The sequence below is a fragment of the Diorhabda carinulata genome, chromosome 4, assembly GCF_026250575.1.
Source record: "Diorhabda carinulata isolate Delta chromosome 4, icDioCari1.1, whole genome shotgun sequence".
NCBI lineage: Eukaryota > Metazoa > Arthropoda > Insecta > Coleoptera > Chrysomelidae > Diorhabda > Diorhabda carinulata.
In genome coordinates, this window is record NC_079463.1 from 23,180,585 (window position 1) to 23,201,838 (window position 21,254).

At 31.7% G+C, this 21,254-nt stretch overlaps 1 protein-coding gene across 4 annotated transcripts in view; it reads right to left on the reverse strand.

Moving 5' to 3' along the window:
• Window positions 1-1,112: 1,112 nt before the first annotated feature.
• The window catches only part of LOC130892636 (protein jim lovell-like), a 319,386-nt gene continuing 299,244 nt past the window's right edge, over window positions 1,113-21,254 (reverse strand). For all 4 annotated transcript variants that reach the window (XM_057798145.1, XM_057798146.1, XM_057798147.1 and 1 more), the window contains one exon: window positions 1,113-19,312. In XM_057798145.1, coding sequence (XP_057654128.1) covers window positions 18,879-19,312 — 434 coding nt within the window. In that variant the 3' untranslated portion in view covers window positions 1,113-18,878. The remainder of the gene's footprint in view (window positions 19,313-21,254) is intronic.

Here is a 21,254-nt window from a genome sequence, read left to right on the forward strand (position 1 = left end):
AGTTTTTTCAGTCAATCTTACAGCATTTGAAAGAAAATATCACATATCAAAATAAAAATGTTTGCCAGCTCACAGTCGACCGCAGCATTAGGGTTGCCAGGCATAAACAGGTATATTATTGTTAATTAACTGCATTCACCGTTTTTTTTTTAAATTTTATGCAAAATTAAAATTTTATATACATCGAACATGAAAATCCATGGTTGCCAGTTGCACAATGGAAACAAACAGAGGCTGCCATGATTTTTGTGAACGACTCTCACTCCAGGTAAGTAGAAGCGCGAGAGAAAAGATGCACGCATTGTTACGTGCGATGAATAAGGACAAAGCATGGCAGCTGCAACACTTATACAGTTTATGTGCAGCTTAGTCATTTCGTAGCTTCATTTCATTATGCCCAAAAATTTATGTTTAATAAATAATAAGTGAAAAAATAATAAAACTTAATTTACACAACTTTATACTATTGTTAACAGCACGTAACAATGCGTGCACCTTTTCTCTGGCGCTTCCACTTACCTGGAACGAGAGTCGTTCACAAAAATCATGGCAGCCTCTGTTTGGGGCCATTGTGCAACTGGCAACCATGGATTTTCATGTTCGATGTATATAAAACTTTAATTTTGCATTAAATTTGAAAAAAAAACGGTGAATACAGTTAATTAACAATAATATACCTGTTTACACCTGGCAACCCTAATACTGCGGCCGACTAGGACCTGGCAACCATTTTTATTATTATATGTGACATCATTTTCTTTCAATTGCTGTAAGATTGACTGAAAAAACATAAAGCTGAAAGTCATATCATAATTGCGGCTAATTTTTACAAGACAACCTATATTTAATCCATTCCATACATCCTCAAGATTCCTTTAAAATTAATTTCATAAAAAAAACAGATACCAGCAAGATCAAGCTGTGGGATCTTAGACTATACAGTTAATTAGTGCGAGGAGAGGTCCATATAATCAAAAGAGATATCATACAAAATTTAAAACAAAGTATAAACAACATATTTTCAAATATACAGAGTTATTCATATTGACGAAACAACTAAACATATATACCTGATAACATATATATAAACATATACCTGAAAAACTCAAACCAATTATGTGGCACATTTCTCACCGTATTTCGTACTTCAAACGTAATATTTCATTATTAACTACTAACAGACAGTCTGACTGACTTTGTCTAAGACATTCTGATCCCACCACAGTTTTTTTTTGGGCAATTGTCGCTCTCAGTAGCTTTCTAGTTTGTAGTATGTCATATCTTGCGTGGATGAGTTGTTGATGGGATTAAGGGGTAGGTGTAGATTTAAAATGTACATTCCCTCTAAACGAATCACTGGGAAGCTTTCTTAAAAAGAATTGAGAGCCACTTCTATGGCCTCCAAAAGCAAATCTGGCGATTTATCAGAAATCAGAGAAAAGAAACCAACGAACTAATTGTACCTAAACATATAACAAAGGAAACTTGGGTCGAATATCTCACAAAACTATATAGTAAAGAGGAAGATGATATCGAACACAAGACTCCAGATATAACCACAAATGAGGATATACAAATAGAGAGCAGAGACATAGAATCGGCGATCCGACAATTACAAAAAAACAGAAAAAGCCCTGGACCCGACAAAATTCCCAATGAACTGCTTAAGCACGGTGGTCAACAACTAACCAAACTGATTAGAAATATCTTTATATACCACAGAATACCTGATGAATGGCGAACAAGCACCACCACTCTTATGTTTAAAAAGGGAGACAAAAAAATGCCAGAGAATTACAGAGGCATAAACCTACTGAGTACAACATTTAAACTAACAACAAAAATAATAACAAACAAAATAAATAGTATCATATTCCTGTCGGATGCACAACAAGGATTTAGAACGGGAAGATCATGCACTGGTGCAGTGTTTGTTATAAGACAGATTGCAGAGATGTCGATCGAATACAACAAACCAGCCTACATGTGTTTCATAGATCTGCAAAAAGCATTTGACCGGGTTCAGTTAGAGGATATTGTACATTTACTCTACGACAGAGAAGTAACCCTTACCTTAATCAAAGTCATAGAGAATCTATACAGCGCGAACAAAATCCAGGCCAAGATCGACGGAGAGCTCACCGAACCAATCCCTGTGGAAAAAGGAATACGACACGGTAACTCACTGAGTCCACTCCTTTTCAATATAATTATGGATGAAATAATAAAGTAAGTACGCAGATTGAACGGATACAAAATGGGTGACTGCAATATTACAATCCTGTGCTATGCTGACGATGCTGTGCTGGTTGCAGACGACCTCCAGAAGGCTGCTATATCGCTTTAATTGCACAACAACATCTCTAAATATGATGGTTTCTACCTCCAAAACAAAAAGCCTAACAACATCAAAAATACCTCTGAGATGCAAGATGGTCGTAAACGACAAAATAATCCAGCAAGTTATGAAATTCAAATATCTGGGTATAGAACTATCCGGATATGGTGATATTGAGACAGAAGTGAATTTGAAAATTTACCTGTAGTCTGAAATCGGAAAATTGTTAGAAATATCAAAAACATTTCGTGGACATTGTTATGATGGGCATCAAGCAGAGAAATATGACATGGATTAACGACATAAGATTGTCAAGAACTGTTCTTCTCTGAGGATTTCAAAGTTGTGCAAATAGGAACAGATTAAGACGTAGAAATAGGAACGACAAATCGAATTGCGAGCGGTAAACGTAAAGTAGTGAATAGTGAAATTTGAATATAAAATAGGTATTGTTCAGTCTAAATAAATAAGAGATGAGAAAATATACCTTGTGTTCAAATTTATTCCACTTACTAAGATAAACCATGAGCACGAAATATGAAAAAAACATTTCAACTTACAAAGACTGTTCCAAATTTGAACGTACGAAGAAAAGTATAGTACAGTAGTATACTTATTGCTCACCATATTATTTTTATTTTTGATAACATGTTGTTTCAAATTACGAAATAAACAATTATTATTCTAGTGATGTGTCCTTATTTTTGTAAATTGAATTTTTATTGAATAAATTGTTTGAAACTGCAAGTTTTGAACTCATTTATACCCTGCATAGATTTCGAAATCTATGAAAATGTGCTTATTTGCTATAGATCGTACAGATACTATTTAAAAGCATATTTGAACAAGTTTGAATATATTTAATGTATGGAAAACTATTTAGTGTACTCTATATTTTAATCAGCGTGATTATTCATTATATCATATAATCAAATCAAACCTGAAAATGTTATGAGTAATAATTTTTAGTATTCTTTATTTTGAAATTAAAGAAGATATTTCCAATTACGTTTATTATTTAAGTTGATCACTCTGTGTATTTTCAATGACCAAATTCAATTTTTACTTACGCATCAAGTCTCCTTGAGATCCACCCTGTACTTTAACTTTTATTAACCGGATGCGAGTAATGTTACTTGCTTGCAATGGCTAAGTAAATGCTCAAAAGTACAAAAATATAAGATTTAAAATATTAAGAATTAAGTTTGTTGGGTATATTGTGGAAATGATAACCCAATCTTCCAATCTATTGAAAATCTATGTTTTTGGGCACTCTATATATATTGTTTGTTCAATTTCATGCGGTTGAGATAAAATATCAATTTTTATTTGAAGCTTTTTGTTGTGTTTTCAAAATATAATGAAAATAAGGGTTGTCCGGTGGCAGAATTAAGATTTGATTTTCGATTTTCTCCGTAAACATTAACGGGAACGGGGCAGAAGATTTTGTCCACGTTACAATATTCGACGGTTATGTGATGCCCCATGGGTGCGAAGGTTCCGAGCAACAAGTTCAGTAGAAACAAACCCACGACCAGAACCCAGCAAGGCGTCGAGAACGAATGAAAACATTCGGCAAGTTTGCGCGATAATCCGCGTCAGTCCGTTCGCTACCTTGAAGCTTCTAAAAACTATAGTGCACGAAATATTGAAGAAGGATCTTAAATTTAATCCATGTAAAATTCAAATTGTGCAAACGCTTGACAATGTTGGAGCGATTTCGCACAGTGAACACTATCTTTTGGAATAATTAAGCCCATTTTCATTTGAATAGAAGTATGAATAAGTCGTTATTGGTCCCCCCCCGCTTAAAACATCCACAGTACCAAAATGACGGTTTGATGTGCGTTGTCAAGCAGGGGAATAACTGGAAAAAATTTTTTGTAAATCGTCAAGGGCAAGAAATCTCTGTAGATGGTGTTGCTTATAAGTAAATGCTTGACGATTATTTATTTCCAACATTGGGAGAACATTCTGCCTTCACTTCAGAGACATGTTTCAGCAAGATGGCGCCACGCCTACGCCCTAGCAAATTGATAAGCCGTTTCTGTGATATCCCTTGGCCATCCAAGTCCCTCGATTTAACCCCCATGGACTTTTTTCTGTGAGTGCATCTCAAAAGTAAAGTGTAAAATATTGTTCGCGAAGTCAATGGCATCTCGACGGCACTTCTCCAGCTAGTGGCAAGAAATACCGAAGCCAGGTTCGAAGAATGTGTTCGACGTAACATTTAACATTCGGACGATGTAATTTTTAAAAGATAAAACCCGCATATGTTCTGTAGTTTTTTTGTTATATAGATTTTGACACCGAAAGATTTGGTCAAAATATATTGAGATAACAGTAGGCCTTTTTTTTTCATATTCACTATATGAAAAGTTATTTCATCGATGGAATTGAAATTTTGTATATAATTGAGAAACATCATAGAAATTGTTAGATCAAATTAATGCGGCGTTCTTTCAAATATTCATCATTAAAACCAAATATATGTTGATCAAAATGATTCACCCAAATTTCGCACCAAAAACTTTTTTCTATAGGGATTTACATCGTTCAACAGCAAACCAGAACAGCTGATCTTTTGGAGCAATTTGGTAAAACCTTTCTCACATTATGTAATAAATATTTTTAATTCAAAATTTTTTTATTGCTTGCGTTTATTTACCTTACTTTTAATTCTGCAGGACTGGCAGCCAAACGAAAATGATTAGTTAGAGCAATTTTTTGATCTTGTAGGGAGCTTTCATTATTTTACGTCAAATTCCGTTTGAAAGATTATTTAATAATTGAAAATACCTCCTTATTTCTGAGTAAAAATAATTAGTAAGTAAAAATATACACCGAGAAAAACCAAAATACACTTTCAGATTAGAAATAGGAAATAAAAATTTCACCACAATATAATTTGAAATTATTAATAGAAAATACGATATATTGAATTAATAATGTTTATCAATAAAATGCATTGAACGCAATAATGTGTATAGATTGCATATATGATGAAACAAAGTGCATTCCATACATGTATAATATCACATAATTTTTATTTTAAGAAAAATGGAAAGTATCCAAATAGATTATTCGAGGTAAACGCACTTCAAAAAACTTATAAGCAAAGTGTTCATGCAGACGAAGTACACCTCGTATACTTAAACTTGTTTGCAGGGCGTTTCCAAACGTTTTTCTTTTGAATACTTTGTCCATTTTGAAGCGGTTATGATTGTAGAACAACTTGCAGTCAAAATAAACGCATATAGAATTATTTGTACATTGTTGACCGTATACCTATATGTTTCTCGCCTAATATTAGTTTTTTTTACAATTTCCTAATGGATTTAATAATTTTTTTTGTCATACACCGAACTTAATATATATTTTTCTCACAGTTAATTCAGTAAGTTTTTTCCATACATACACATAGTCAACACATATTTTGTACAAACATTATTTTATTGAATAGTTAATGCTTCAATTTCTATGGGTAAAAATTTTTAATCTCGAACATCGAATTTGTTTTTTGCAACTATTATAAACTTGTATTGTGTTTTTGAATTTTCTCTAAAAACTTTAAATATTTTCAATCGCTGTTGGTACCATGAAATAAGTTCTAAATTTGTATAAAAATGGTCATTCTTGCAAGGAGCAATGAATAAGTTTTTATACGAATGAAATCATGATAATTGTGTACTGAGTGTCTCGAGAATTGTTTAATAAAGTAAGATATCTCTCCAAAGAATTCAAACTGCGCTCCCAAGTAATAAAAAAATGAGGAGGGAGAAATTATAAACGATGTCAATGGTATTACAGATGTTTGGAAAGTATATTTTAGAAAATTTTACAAGGGTAATTTAGAACAACTCCAAGAAGAAATAACTGTTAAGAGTCTGATATACTAAAATCGGAAGTTGAAAATGCCTTAAAACTTCTGAGAAATAAAAAATCATCGGGTACGGATGATGCCAAATAACGGCAGAGGTCTTAAAGGCTCTGGGCAAGGAGAGAATAGAAATATTTCCCAAAACCGGTAGCTTTATATGGAAAACAGCACAGTGGTCTGAGATTTGGGAGAGTCGCTGTTTATTCCAATATTCAAAAAAGGTTCGCGCAGCAGCTACAGAACGGTTTCTCTCATTTCACTAGTAAGATCTTCCTGCATATCTTCCATAACCGTCTCAAACCAAATCTTTTGCCACAGCTTTCAGAGAAGCAAGTAGGTTTTGTACCAGGGATCAAATATTAAATATCAGGGAACTTATTAAAAAGGCTAGAGAAGTTAATATTCCACTGTATTTCTGTTTTGTTGATTATCAAAAAGCGTTTGATAAAGTTAACTGGAGCTATCTTTAGACCATAATGGAAGAAATGGGAACGTCAAAACACCTGGTTCAACTAGTGCGCATCCTCTATCAGAAAAATAACGCGAAAGTCAGAACCGACGGGGACCTTCAAAACGGCCGCAGGAGTTAGACAGGATTTCACCTACATTATTCAAAGTTTATAGCGAATACGTCAAGAGAGAGGTTCTAGATGAGGGACAAGACGGAATATCAATTGGAGGAAGGAGGAACCTGCACTACGCCAATGGCAAACTGATCATAGCCGTCAACCATACAAGCAATAACAGAAATTATGACTAGACTGCCTGTTATCAGCGAAAAGTATGGCTTAAAAATAAATAAATCCAAAACGAAAATGATGATAGTTGATAGACAAGACAACAATTCTCCACAAACATCAGAAATTGCAGCTACGAAGTAGTAAACAATTTCAACTATCTTGGTTCCTTAATAAGCAGCACTGGGAAAGGCAAAATCATCGACTACCAAGTTAAATAAAATATAGAAAGACAAAACTATTACGAAAACAACGAAAGTCCGTCTAGTTGAAACGTTGACTTTAAACAACGCAGATAAAAACCTCTTACGAGTATCATGGACAGGATACCGAACCAACGTATCCGTATTACAAGAAATTGGTCCACGTACAAGGCTGCTAACCAGAATAAACTGCATGTAGCTGCAGTACCTGGGACATACAGCTAGAGGATCAGGAACAATGGAACGATTGATCATAGAAGGGAAAGTAGAAGGCAAGAGGTAGATCTCCAACTAGACTGGGTAGACCAAACAAAATCCTTGATAAATATGTGACTGCATCATGCCGAAAAGGTCACACAGGATCTGCAAGCATGGAAACAACTGCCGAATTAAATAAAAATTTTGGACGATAATGGAAAGAGGAAACACTGAGTGTAACCAAAACTCTTTTATATTTATTGAAATGGGATTCAATAGTCCCATTAATTACTCTAAAAAACAGCATAGAAGATTTAGAATAAGAAAAGTGACATTTAGAACATAATTTTTTGAAATGTGAAGGAACGTTTACTAGATAGATTACTAGATAGAGTCGCCTTTCACTTTCCAGTGTTCCTTGGTTTCATGAAAAATATCAAATTAGTTTATTAAGCGAGTTAAAAAGATCTATATATTACGTATAAATTCACAATTCAACATTTTATATATGCGTATGAATAGTTATTGAAACCATGGAAAAGTGACATGCTGCCATTGCAGATCTTCAAACCAGCAGTGATAACCTCGTTCTGAAAGGAATATGTCGAATCTCCTCAGTTTTTTATTGCTATTTTGTGGAAAATATTATGGTTGTTAATTATATGGCTTTTTGACTTTTGACGACGATTAGAAATAAAGGACAATTAAATAGAACCTGCAAATATCGAATTGGTTACTGTTGGATATGAATACTTTGATGAAGTAGTTGTGCATCTACTAATCCATTACAAGATGGCATAGATTGATCAAATTACATCAGAGCAAATGTTTTGATCTCGTTTCCATATTTCATGATGCAATGAGTCGTTAATTATCTTTGTTGGGTTGAAAATATGGTATTTTCTTGTACATAATACATCAGTTATAAATTCGTTTCATTCAAGGTAAAAATATGATTCTTTTCTTCTTCATTTCATGTATTATTAAATTTTTCTCACATTTTGCCCTCCTTTTCTATTCAATTTTGGAATACAATAATTCTATTTTCAGTGAGTGAAAAAATTAACATTTAATGTGATTGATTGCAGCGCTTTTATAATATTTGTCATTATTCACGTGATATGGCGAAGGAAATTTAATTCAATACGCTTATTTTAGATGAGGTTTATAGATAGTAATTGTAAATTGGAGCATTAACTATTTGTTTTTCTAAAAAGGCTGATTAGTCCGGTAATCCGCTTCTTCTCGAATCATTTTGCCAAATATTCAATAAACACAACTGAAAACTGTTTCAATGCCGGGAAAAAAATACTTCTATATATATATATATATATATATTCAGAAAACAACGCAAATTTCAGTCTGTTCCAACTGTAAAGTTATTAGTCATAATATATTTAAATCTGTAAATGGTAATATTATAAAAAGTTCATATCTGTAACCATATTGTTATTGTAATTATTATAAAAATACTGAAAAGCCGGGATCTTACGAGATCAAAAATATATCTGTCGAACAAATTACTGTAGCTATATATAATCTGTATACTGTACAAACTGTTCATAAAAAATCACAAGTATCGCAGTTGAAAGTAAGTCATATTATCAAGTGCAGTAGAATATCAGCCTCAAAACAATCTTACGTATATGTCAAATTGCTGAAAAGTGGAAAAATCCGAATGACATTAAGACTGTAAAACATTAAAAATAATTTGCTTTATTTAGTACAAAGAAATTCTTCCAAGAAGGCCGGTCCTGAATTTGGTTGATAATACCACGTTCAATTCGGTCTTGTTTAATTTATGAAAGCTTTTATTAAAATTGAAAACAAATCATCTTATGTCTATCTTAACCTAATTGCAGTGACCATCCAGTGATCACGGATAATCACAGTGTGTATTAGATCTACAAGTATTTTACCTTTTTAGATCTGGTTTCATTGCGAGGGATTTTCGACGGGTTTTTTCGGAACCTGTCCTAATTGACGGAAATTAACCAGGGACAGAGTCGGCCTTAGAAAATTCTCCAACATACTAGCCACCCATAAATAATGGAGTCAAAATTCACGACTACATTGTAGGTGTTGGATCCATAGTTCCAACAGAATTTGTATCTACCTCTCCTCCAAAACAACAGTTGATTACCTAATCCCACACGATAAATCAATCAAAATAAATGAAACCGATACCGAATGTATATTTGTTATATCAAACGTATGCCCAACAATACCCAATTCACAAATCGAAGAAAAAATCCAAAATATGGGAATAAAAACAGTATCAAAAAAGACATTCCTAAAAGTAGGAATAGGCCTAAAGCATATTATAGCCACGTATTAAGCTTTCGAAGACAAATTGTTATCTTTTCCATTGAAAATCTATTTCAGAATCTTTTGTGTTAACAAACGATAAAACCACCTACTGATTATTTCTTTCAATCGAAGGATTGAATTGCTCCACATGCAAATCCACAGGTCATGAATAATCCGCCTGTTTGAAACAAAGAGACACACATACCACTACAGAAGAAATGATTCTGACAGAATGAATAATTGCTACAGAAGAAACAGAGAACATAATAGAAGCCACACCAGAGACGACAACAGAGAATATTCAGCTTCAATCATCAAAAATATCCCAAAAGTTCCTACCACACCTCAAACACCCACAACAACGACCTCGTCAAATGTCGTCAAGTTTTGCATTAAGACGGAATACACTAAATTCAAGCACCAACACTCCTATCACTACAAAAAGAAAAATTTCAACATCACCTGAATATTTTGATAGCCCCCCCATCACTTTCGCTCAACCTACTAAACACAAATCAAAAAGAAACCAAAAAAATATAAGGAAACTAGTGAAGATCTGACCCCCTTACTAAAGACAATTAAATATTTGATTGAAAACCGAAGCCCACCTTTTGTTTTAAATTTCAATGAGATTTTTTTCAAAACACTATTAATGCTGCAAACCCTGAAATAATCGCACCAGATTATTCAAACGAATTACTCGAAATTCTCAATTTTATCTATAAAAACATACAAAATAAAACCTTAAAAAAAATATCACAAGACTTAAGAAAAAATTATTTACTATCAACATCTCAACTACAGATTATTGATCAAAGGAATTTAAACGACTTTTGGTGCCATCACGAACAAATAAAACTACTCCTAAATGAATTATTCTCTCTTTAATACTTTACTTTCAAAAAACCCATCTAAAAAATAATACAAACGTTTACCTAAAAGATTATACGACTTACTAAAAAATAGAGACACAGCTTTTAAATGGCAATCAATCTGGAAAGAAGCCGAAACAAAACTAAAACAAATAATACCTGAAATTAAAACCAAACTGCCATTACTCAAAAAAGAAGAAAACAAGTAATCCTTAATCGTCTAAAAATTGGACACACGTGCTGAGTGGGATTAAGCTAGGGGCTTGGGGGGCTATAGCACCGGGCTCCGGATCCAAAAGGGCCCCAACATTTGGAAAACAATCTGTATTGTGTTGATACCAGAAATCTAACGTATTGATATTATTCTTTCGGGTTTCCGAATTCGTTAAGGGGGCCGCTCATTATTTTAGCCCCGGGCCTTATACATTTTAATCCGGCCCTGCACACGCGCATAACATTTTCTAACAAAAGAAACGGCGCCTTTATGTCAAACATGCCTAACCATTGATTTGTCTTCTCAGCCTAAATTCTCATATTATTTTTCTCTGTCGTTGTCTTCATCGCGCTGTAAATCATCTTCATCAACTGCCACTAGTACTCCATCATCCGCATCTCATAACATTCTGAACAATTAATCTCCCATTCTGGAAGCTACGTTGACCATGTTGACGCTTTGTATGATTTTAAGTTATACCAATTGAGTTATGACTAAAGCTGTGTTCTTGTCATATCCCGATCCATAATTGGTAGTTCTTTGGAGAGACCTATTTTGGTTTTGATTAACGATAAATGTCCTGTATTCAATTCTATAAAAATATTTGAAAATTTATGATTTGTATTATTTTTTTTTCTATAATATTTGTCAGGTCTCTTAAACGTACTCTATCAAAAGCTTTTGTTTGGTCAATAAAACATATAAACATGGGCTCACTGAAATCTATTTTTCTAGGTACTAATTAAGTATTATGAATGTCTTGAGACGATAATTTAAATTTATTTTCTATAACTTTTTGTATAGGATAAGTCAGAAATAGAAAATTGCTTAATGCTAGAAAAACAAATCAAATAATTTTTGAATTTAGCTTTATTTAATTAAACGTATTTATGTAGATTCACGGTATATTTATATCAAAATATTTATGTTAAACGAAATTAGAAAACTTTCATTATACAAAGAATTTTTTCCTTCTTTTCAATAAAACGTTTGACATTTTGAGATTCTAAAGAATGGTGGAGAATTTTCTACTGCATCGAGATAATATGGAGGAGTGAACAAAAAACCTTTGTATAATATAGAATATTGAGTATATATTTGGTAAAAAATCTGTATATCTGAGGAACTGTGTAAAGTGGTATTAGTAAAAGAAAAATGTTGTAGATTAAAAAATATCTATGTTGGAACGTTGGCAATATGATATATCAGTCTTATAATACGACAAATTCCGAGAGAAGATATCATTATATTTTAAAATGAAGTTATATGTACATTTCGTCTCGGAATTTGAAAAACTCTTTCGATTAATACCGGAAAATTAAAGGTGTTAAAATATCCCAGAAGTATTTGCCAATTTCCCTTAATAATATTAATATACCATACACATTCAAAAAAGTTGACAGTGTTTATTCTTATTTTAAACTCATTCAATCAAAAATATTCATTCCCCTTAATATGTAAAATATTAGATTCAAATATTTCAAATAGTAAAACGAACTAACCGAAACCCCTCACAAGATCTACTGTCAGTAAATTAGTAAAAAAGTTTAACGAAACTGGTTCAGTGAAAGATTTATCCAAACTAGGGCGTAGAAAAACTGCATCAACTGAAAACAAATCAATAGATGTTTGTGTCCTGTTAAACGATCTACACTTGAGTGACAAATATCCAGGAATATTTTGCTAACATCGGTAATGAGAATTTTACATGATCCATCCATACAAAGTAACGCTGGTTCAAGACTTGTCAGATGACGATTTAGATAGAAGTGAAGAGTTTGTAGACCTTATTAAGGGAAAATGTTGCAATCAAAACCATCCAAAATTTTTTGTAATGTTATGTTTTACGATGAGGCCACTTTTTGTATTAATGGAAACGTAACCTGACATAATTGTAGAAACTGTTCACGTAACAATCCTTGTTGGATGCGTGAATCCCACACCCAATTTCCCGAAAAACTGACGGGGTGTTTGGTGAAGCAATACCTAGAAGATGAATTAGAAGGCGTGGTTTTATGGAATGGCCCCCGCGATCAACCGACATGAATCCTTTAGACAATTTCCTGTGGGGTCACTTGAGAAACATCATTTATAGAAGAAAACCTATATGTCCTGTTAAAAGACGATCCACATTTGAGTACTATCCAGGAAATTTGATATATCGCACACGTCCTTTAAGAAAATTTTACGAGATAATAAATTCCATCCATATAAAGTAAAGTTGGTTCAAGAGTTGTCAGATGACGATTTTGATAGACCTGAAGAGTTTGCAGACCTAATGATGGAAAAATGTTACGAGATGTGTATTAACACCTGAATTTTTATAGGATATTTAAATTAAACGAGTTTATTCAATCGTAGCCATCTAAATATCATATAAAAAATCGTACAAGCCGTTTCCGAGATAATTGAGGTGTTCCATAGATAAAACTCATTCTGTATATTGAATAAGTTTCGTTTTCATAAATTATGTTATAATAAGAACATTGTGGGAGTACGAAATTAATGGACTGCAACAGATAGTTCATTTTAAACTACAATTTAAGAGAAAAGATGTAAGTTCGAAAACCAACCAAAGTTAGGTGAAAATATTCAGGGTAAAAAGTATGTATCAAAAGAGTTTTTGACTGTGCAGTTATAGAAGATAATTACAAAAACGAAGGATACCGAGTCAAATGACAACAGTAATAAAAAATGATCGGTAATCGGTAGAAATGATGACACAAGAATTTCAATTTGATAAAGGAGTAAAACAAATAGATAAAATGTCCACAAAAGGTACCATAATAACAAAATATACAGAACTAACAAGACGATATAGAGATCTCAGATATGTTAATAAAATTGATAATTCAAGCTTAAAAATGTTTGCATCCATAAATAAATGTTGACGAAGAAAATTCAATATAAAACAAACCGAATACCATGCAGTAGCAGCTTTTTAGTATTCAGGTTCATTCTTAGGAGGAGATAACGACAGGATGTTTGAAATTGCTCAAAGGATTCCATAAGGACATCTTAAAACGATATCTGCAATTATTTGTGTTTATACTATTTTTTATTATTCTATTTGTGTATTAATTGTGTTTTGTTTTGTAGTTATTTATCTATGAAATTATTAGTACAAACACAAATACAAAAATATACACAGCGATCTTTGAATTAATGAAAATGAAAATAAAAAGACACATTGAAAACATATACAGTATGTTTCTGAGGAAACCGGCCATAGGATTTCCCATGTTACCATTTAAGGGGTCGCCTACTTTCTCGCTCTGGGGGGCGGTAAACCTCCGACCTTTTCAGGTCAGTCTTTCTACCTGAATTTTATTGTTGTTACATCAAATAACATTTTTTTTTGTTCATCATTTTTTATCGCTGTAATGCTATTTTATTAAACGCTATGAAATTACATTTATTTTGGTTTTTGAATGAAAAATATCGAACAACTTTAACAAATTACAGGTCTGATTAATAGCTTGAAACTGTTTTTTTTATGTAGTTTAAAAATCGTTCTCGGGCACCTAGTGTTCTAAAAAAAATGTGAAACACCTTCTGGTCCTCTTAACCAAAAATTATGTTTAAAATGGTTTAAAAGCTTTGATTTCAAAAGTACTATTTATTTTAATGTTCTTCATTTAGTGTTTAATAAATATTTTGTCATAAAATGCTATTAGTAAATTTTTTCATTAACAAAACAATTTTTGTTATAAAATTAGAAAGTTCCAGCTAGATAAAACAAAAGAACATGAAAAATTAACAAAATGAAAATTCAGTCAAATAGCGTCAAACAATTTCAAGCTATTAATCAGTCCTGTCATTTGTTAAAGTTTTTTTTATTCAAAAACCAAAATAAATATAATTTCAAAACATTTATTAAAATAGCAAAAATATAAAAAATGAACAAATATATTGTTATTTAACATATCAACAATAAAATCGAGGTAAAAAGACTGACCCCAAAAAGGTCGGCGGTCAACCGCCCCCCCGGAGCGAGAAGGTCGACCGCGCAGGTAGGCAACTCGAAGATAACATGGAACTTACATGGTAACATGGGAAATCCCAAGGTTATTAGAATAATAGAAGGTTTGTGACAATAACAAGATGCGCAATAGACAAGTGACAGCTCAATAAATTCGTTAGTTAGAAATATATTCGTTTGTATAGCCAGATCAGCAAGAGATAACACACATCCTCATAACTGGAACATAATGTTAGTGAGGTTCTGTTTGACATAAAAATATAAACAAAATTGTAAACATAATGACGTAGCTGGTGTTCTAGCAGCTGATCGTTTGTTTACAAAAGCATGCGCATGTCACAAACCTTCTATTATTCTAGTAACCTTGGGAAATCCTATGGTTTGTTTTCTCAGAAACATACGGTATAGTGGAACACCATTATAGATAGAGTAACTAGAAGTGTGTAAAAAATTTAGTGGGAGGTAGTTGCAGATACAGAAATTTAAAGTTTGTGATATTATTGAATCGAAAAGCAAGTAAAAGTCACAAAGGTAGTAATTGGATATTGGAATGTTAGAAGAAAACAATGTGTTTTTTATTAAAATGTGACAATATAAGCTTCTGATAATGAATATACATTTATGTATATGTCGATAGATTCAGTTCAATACTTATTTTTGCAGCTTTAGAATGTCTTATTCAAATTGTTCGACATAACCTCATATTGTACAATTATTATGTGTATAAGAGAAGAAGGCTCTAGATCCACGGGAGACTCGACAGGGGTCTAATTAAATTTCCAACGTAACATCTAATCTTGAGATTGTTTGTCGTTTAGTGGGTAGAAATTTGTAATGAAACCAGAGAAATTTTTAAAATAGACTATCAAGAAAAGAGTTTGAGCAAATGGAGTAGAGGTAACAGAAATGTTGATGAGAAACATAATTGTTGAGTAACTTCGAGACTTAAACTGAAAAAAATTGAATGAGGTTAATAAGATGAAATTTTCGGATATTTATACAACAAAAAAATTATTATTTCATCTCAATTTCACACGTTGTTTTAATAATGAAAACATATTTAGGTAGAAATTAGTTGATTAATAGAAAATATAGAAAATGTGGAAGGACTCTATTGACATAATCCTTAATTTGTAAATATATAGAATCTTATTTATCATGTGGATAGAATGAAAATATTGAATTGGCTCTCAGTATTTTGTACTGCTGGTTTGTGATAACTGTCAATTATAAGATTGGATATTTTATATTATTTGGGATATTAGCAAATAGCTCTGTGAATAAATTTTTAAACACCCATCTGAAAATCAGGAAGCACGACAGCTTATTCTAATCAATAAACATCAACCAACAATACCACAAATTGATCTTTGTGGTTCACAAAAAAAACATAATCAAGTCAATAACAGAACGGTCCCTCTTATGAAGACCCATTTTATCGCCATATCCTTTTTACAAATTTCTACTCAATATATATTTTCTAATATTGCCCTCATTATTTTATAACTTTGATAAATTGAGCCAGTTTAGTATGGAAGAGAAAATATATGCAAAACTGTTGAAGGTTCGTTTCATTTCTTTTTGTCATCAAAACCATGAGAAATATTTCATTTGACATCATTAGTGATTTTGTAAAAGAGCGAAATTATATTTAAGCAGATATATAACTAATTTTTAACATAAAGAATAAAATTTCAAAACTGTTTGTGCAATTTGATATTATTTTATAAGGCCAAAAAGACATTGAAATTGAGTTTTATTTGAACAAGATTTTTTAAAATAGTTGAAAATATTGTCCAGAACTATTAAAGCACATATATAGAGACTGGACTGTTAAAAAAATCGATTTTTTTTTATTTTAATATTGAAAAATTTCGAAAATTTCAATTTCCCATTTGATTGAATTGGGAAATTTTTTTTCTCTTTAACAAGTCATCGGACTAATTAAGTTAGAACATATTTTTATCGAGAATTGAACGTTTTACAAAAAAAGATTATAATTTTTTAATATACTTACTTTTTCAAAAGTCATTTAACGCTAAATATGGATTAATTAAAAATTTTGACATTTTTCTAATTTTCCGACGCAACCAACAACTTTATGAGAATATTCGATGGGACTTTTTTTTAGAACATTTAATTTCCTATAATTTATTTTTTGAGAAAATTTCGATAGTTATCACAGATCTTAAGTTATTTGCAAAAAACTAAAAACCTATAACTTTTGAAAGGCTTGACCGATTTAATCGCGGTTGACGCCATTCGAAAGGGCTTGACTGAAGTTAGATTTTGACTACGGTTTGAACCGATTTTGAGAAATCTTAAAAAAACTACTAAATGTGGTTTTTTTTGGAATAACTTTTAAACGGCTTTGCCGACCGATTCCAAAAACTAATCAGTTCTTAACATCAAACAACCACGTCGATCGCCACCAAGCCAGTCAAAATAGGTATTTAACTGAAACGCTAGCCATAATTTCCTTGTTTGATGATGAAGTAGAAGAAAATTAAGGCAAGGAAATTTGAAGTAAAAACATCCAAGTTAAATGCAATATTAGACTTTGTGTCTATAGATTCTCCGTCTATTTTCAAAGATTTTGATTTGCCTTCTGAATTCATCGAGGAAGATGTAAATTCTTGGGCTAGTGATGGAAGTTTTGAAGAGTGTGTGCGATGTTTTACAGAATTAACAGTCGTAATTGATGTCGCGGAGCTTGGTGTAGCATTAATTGAACAATAAAATAAGTATTCCACTAAAAATGAAAAACAATTACGATACTTATTCTAAGTTCTAAGTCAATACAGAAAAAAGTGCCTAATTGTTAGGGAAATTTTTTAGTGAAACGATGTAAATTGCTTTGACTATAATAAACATTCAATTTTTAGGTTGAAAATTTATTTATTTAATATAATTAATTTTAAGCATTCAAATGACAACTTTTTAAGAAAATTTTTGTTTTTTTACAAATAACTTACGACCTGTAGAAATATTAAAAATTTTTTGAAAGGTAAGTTATAGAAAATTAGATGTTCTATAAAAAAGTCCTATTAAATTTTATCATAAAGTTGATGGTTGCGTCGGAAAACTAGAAAAATGTAAGAATTTCAAATCAATCCATATTTAACATTAAATAACTTTTTGAAAAAGTAAATATATCAAAACATTATAAGAATATTTTTGTGTAGAGCGTTCAAGTCTCTACAAAAATTTGTTCTGACTCAACTAGTTCGATAACTTGTTAAAGAGTTAATGAATTCTAAAGCTAGAAAAAACCTTTTAATATTAATATCAACATCTCTAAATTTTTCAGGATTTTTTTTTCGTTCTTTCAAACAATATTTTCAATATTAATAAGAAAAAATAGTCGATGTTTTTAAAACAGTCTAATAGAGACTATAAGACCTTTGATCTTATGTCAAGATTACCATTTGACCCAATTAGTTCAGAATTTGTGATATATCAAAGACCCAGGTAGTGCCACACAGCAGTGATTGACTGGAATTGTAATTACAGAACATTACTGTCTAAATCAGTGCAATATTTGGCAAAAAATTACAGATCTCTCAAGAAAATCTTGTAACATAATCTGTTGGATCTATATCTGGTAATCCAATTAAAATTTTCACCTCGAAATATTCCAGGTTTTGTTCAAATTATGAAAAAAATATGTGGTACTTCACATTGTAGCCATTTACAGTTTTTTAATTGGTGGTTTTGAGCGCTAGAGGGTCGAAAGGAAAGTTTGAGACTATATATATAATAATAAAAACATATTTTATTATTTTCCATGTACAGGCTTTATAATTATTCAAATATTAAATTTAAAATCATTGCAAAAAAGGTTTTGAAATATCTAGATCAAGTTCTGTTATGATTAAACTGAAAACAAGTCAAAGTAACCTCATAATAAGGACGGTTTTGATTGAAAAACTATATAAAGAGGTTTGTAGTGGAATACTACGCTACTTTATATGATTTGAAGGTAAATGAACAAATTGTAATGGTAGCATTTTGTATGAACCCTAAATAATTCAATTTATATTAACAGGGTATATGATGAAGAAATATTCAGTACCTACTGGATCAATCTATCATATAGTTTTGATTTGGACGATTAATCTTTATATATTATATTGTACTAGCTCTAGTCCTGCCCGTTTTGTTGTACTAGTTCACGCCTATCTAAGAGCGATGATGGTCGGAATATATCTTGTTGCATTTCTTCGTTTACACCTTTTGCTCTATCTTTATTATCCTCTTCCATCGATTGTTGTGCGAAGTGATCTGTTCTGTTTTTTTCACTTTGCGGCAGCAAGTGTAACATACTTACTGGTAGCGGAAACCCTGATCCGAAGTCGGGAAAGAAACTGTGAGGGAAGGGATTGAACATTGTTGGTGGAGGCAACTGTTGATCTTCCGTACTGGGCGGCCTAGTATTAGGCTGGATTTGTTCAGGTTTACTATCACTTTTACCAGGAATGCTATTGTTGGTGTTACCTCCAATATTCATGATATCCATTGAATTGTTCGGACTTCCCATGCAGTCTTTTCGTAGTTGTTCTAATTTAAGGCTTTTACCTAGAATTTTGGAAATAATTCAAATGAGAAAACAATTTTCCAATTTAGTAAGTCATATTACTAATGGTAATTCTTTTTAGCAATTTTAGGAAAAAGTAGTATTCCATAGGAATCTCTACATGCCCTAATACCCATAATACAACTATCAAATATTATCTCGTAAGTCATATTCGAGGTCTTTGTGTCAAGAAATATGAATTTCACTTTGAAGTGATTGATTTCTGTGAAAAATAGTTTTCAAAAAACATGTTTCTATGTTTCTAATTATTGAAAAGTAGCTGTGGGAACCTCAAATATCAGTACTCTGAACTTTTAAAGTATGATCTCAGACCCGATGGATGAAAAAGTATATACTTGGACTGTGTACACACCCGCTAGCTGCAGTCGACAGCCAATACTTTTCAGATACCAGGGTACTACAGTTAAATACAAAAAATTACTCACTTTCACGTTAATCAGTTAAATAATTCCTATTTATTTTGTAGGCAATACACGATGTTTCAACAAATACATGACGTCCCAGAAAATCAGAAACCAGGAGTTTCTTGAAAATGTAAAGAACGTCATATTTTATTAAAAAGAAGATGAGTTTTGATATAAAATTATACCTACCAAGAAAAAACAGGATATAATATGTATATACAGGGTCCTTCACGACGAGCTGAATCGATATGTATATGGGAAAGTACTGCGACTAGTGTTCTGAAAAATTTCTTGCGTGGGTTTTCCGAAATGCTCGTTTCAGCTAAAATAATTTCAGTTTTCTGAAACTTCCGGTTATACCAGAAGTAAACTCCACTAAAAAAATTATATTTAAGTGAGTCAGGTCTAATATTTTTGAGATTTGAACAAATAACACTTACAGCTTTCAAAATCTGTGAAAATCTTGACAAAAATTTATATAGGGTGTTCAGAAAATGGTACCGAATTTCGCTATCTAAAAACTTCGGAAACTTAATTTAATTTCGAACATTTACTTTAGTTTAATTTTTAGTTTTGTTCTTCTCATCTTGGTGTAGTGTTTTCACATATTTTTGTTCGTTGACGCCATCTGCAGATGACAATTAAAAACCATGAAAGTTTCAGTTTTTTCAAGTTTCTACAAAAACCGTTAATTTGAGATATATGAATTTACAAACGAAGTCCCCTTAATTAAAAGCGTAGAATCCAATGGTAAAGAGCAAAATGGGGGTTGCTATTTGAAAAAATTGAGTTTTCGATGTTTTTAGATAGCGTAATTAGGCACTATTTTCTGAACACCCTATATAAATTTTTTCACGGATTTTGAAAGCTGTAAGTGTTATTTGTTCAAATCTCAAAAATATTAGACCTGATTCACTTAAACTTATGAAATATAATTTTTTTAGCGGAAGGTTGTGTCCAAAAATTGTGAAATAATTAGAAAATGGTGGACTTCAGGCATACGATGCCTCACATAGTTATATTGAAACTTTGAGTAGATTCCAAAAAATTTAATGAAAATCATAGCATTCCCTTTAAAATAACGAAGTTTGGATCCACGGTATAAGTTTCAGAAAACTGAAATTATTTTAGCTGACACGAGCATTTCGGAAAACCCACGCAAGAAATTTTTCAGAACACTAGTCGCAGTACTTTCCCATATGCATATCGATTCAGCTCGACATGAAGGATCCTGTACATATAGTATTTCTGATATGCAAAAAATATACTGAAAGCTCCACGTATAATCACTTATGTAGATTCATCTGTATATGTACTAGTTACATACATAAAATATTCATTAAATACTGATGGATTTATGTGTATCTATAATAGATAAACGTACAGACAATAAATATTTCTCTATACTTATTATTTATTTGTTGATATACAGAGTGAGTTTTATGTATAGAACGCCTCAATTCTCTCGGAATTTTTATAAATTTTTGTGCACAAGGATCTTGTGATACGGCCAGTATTA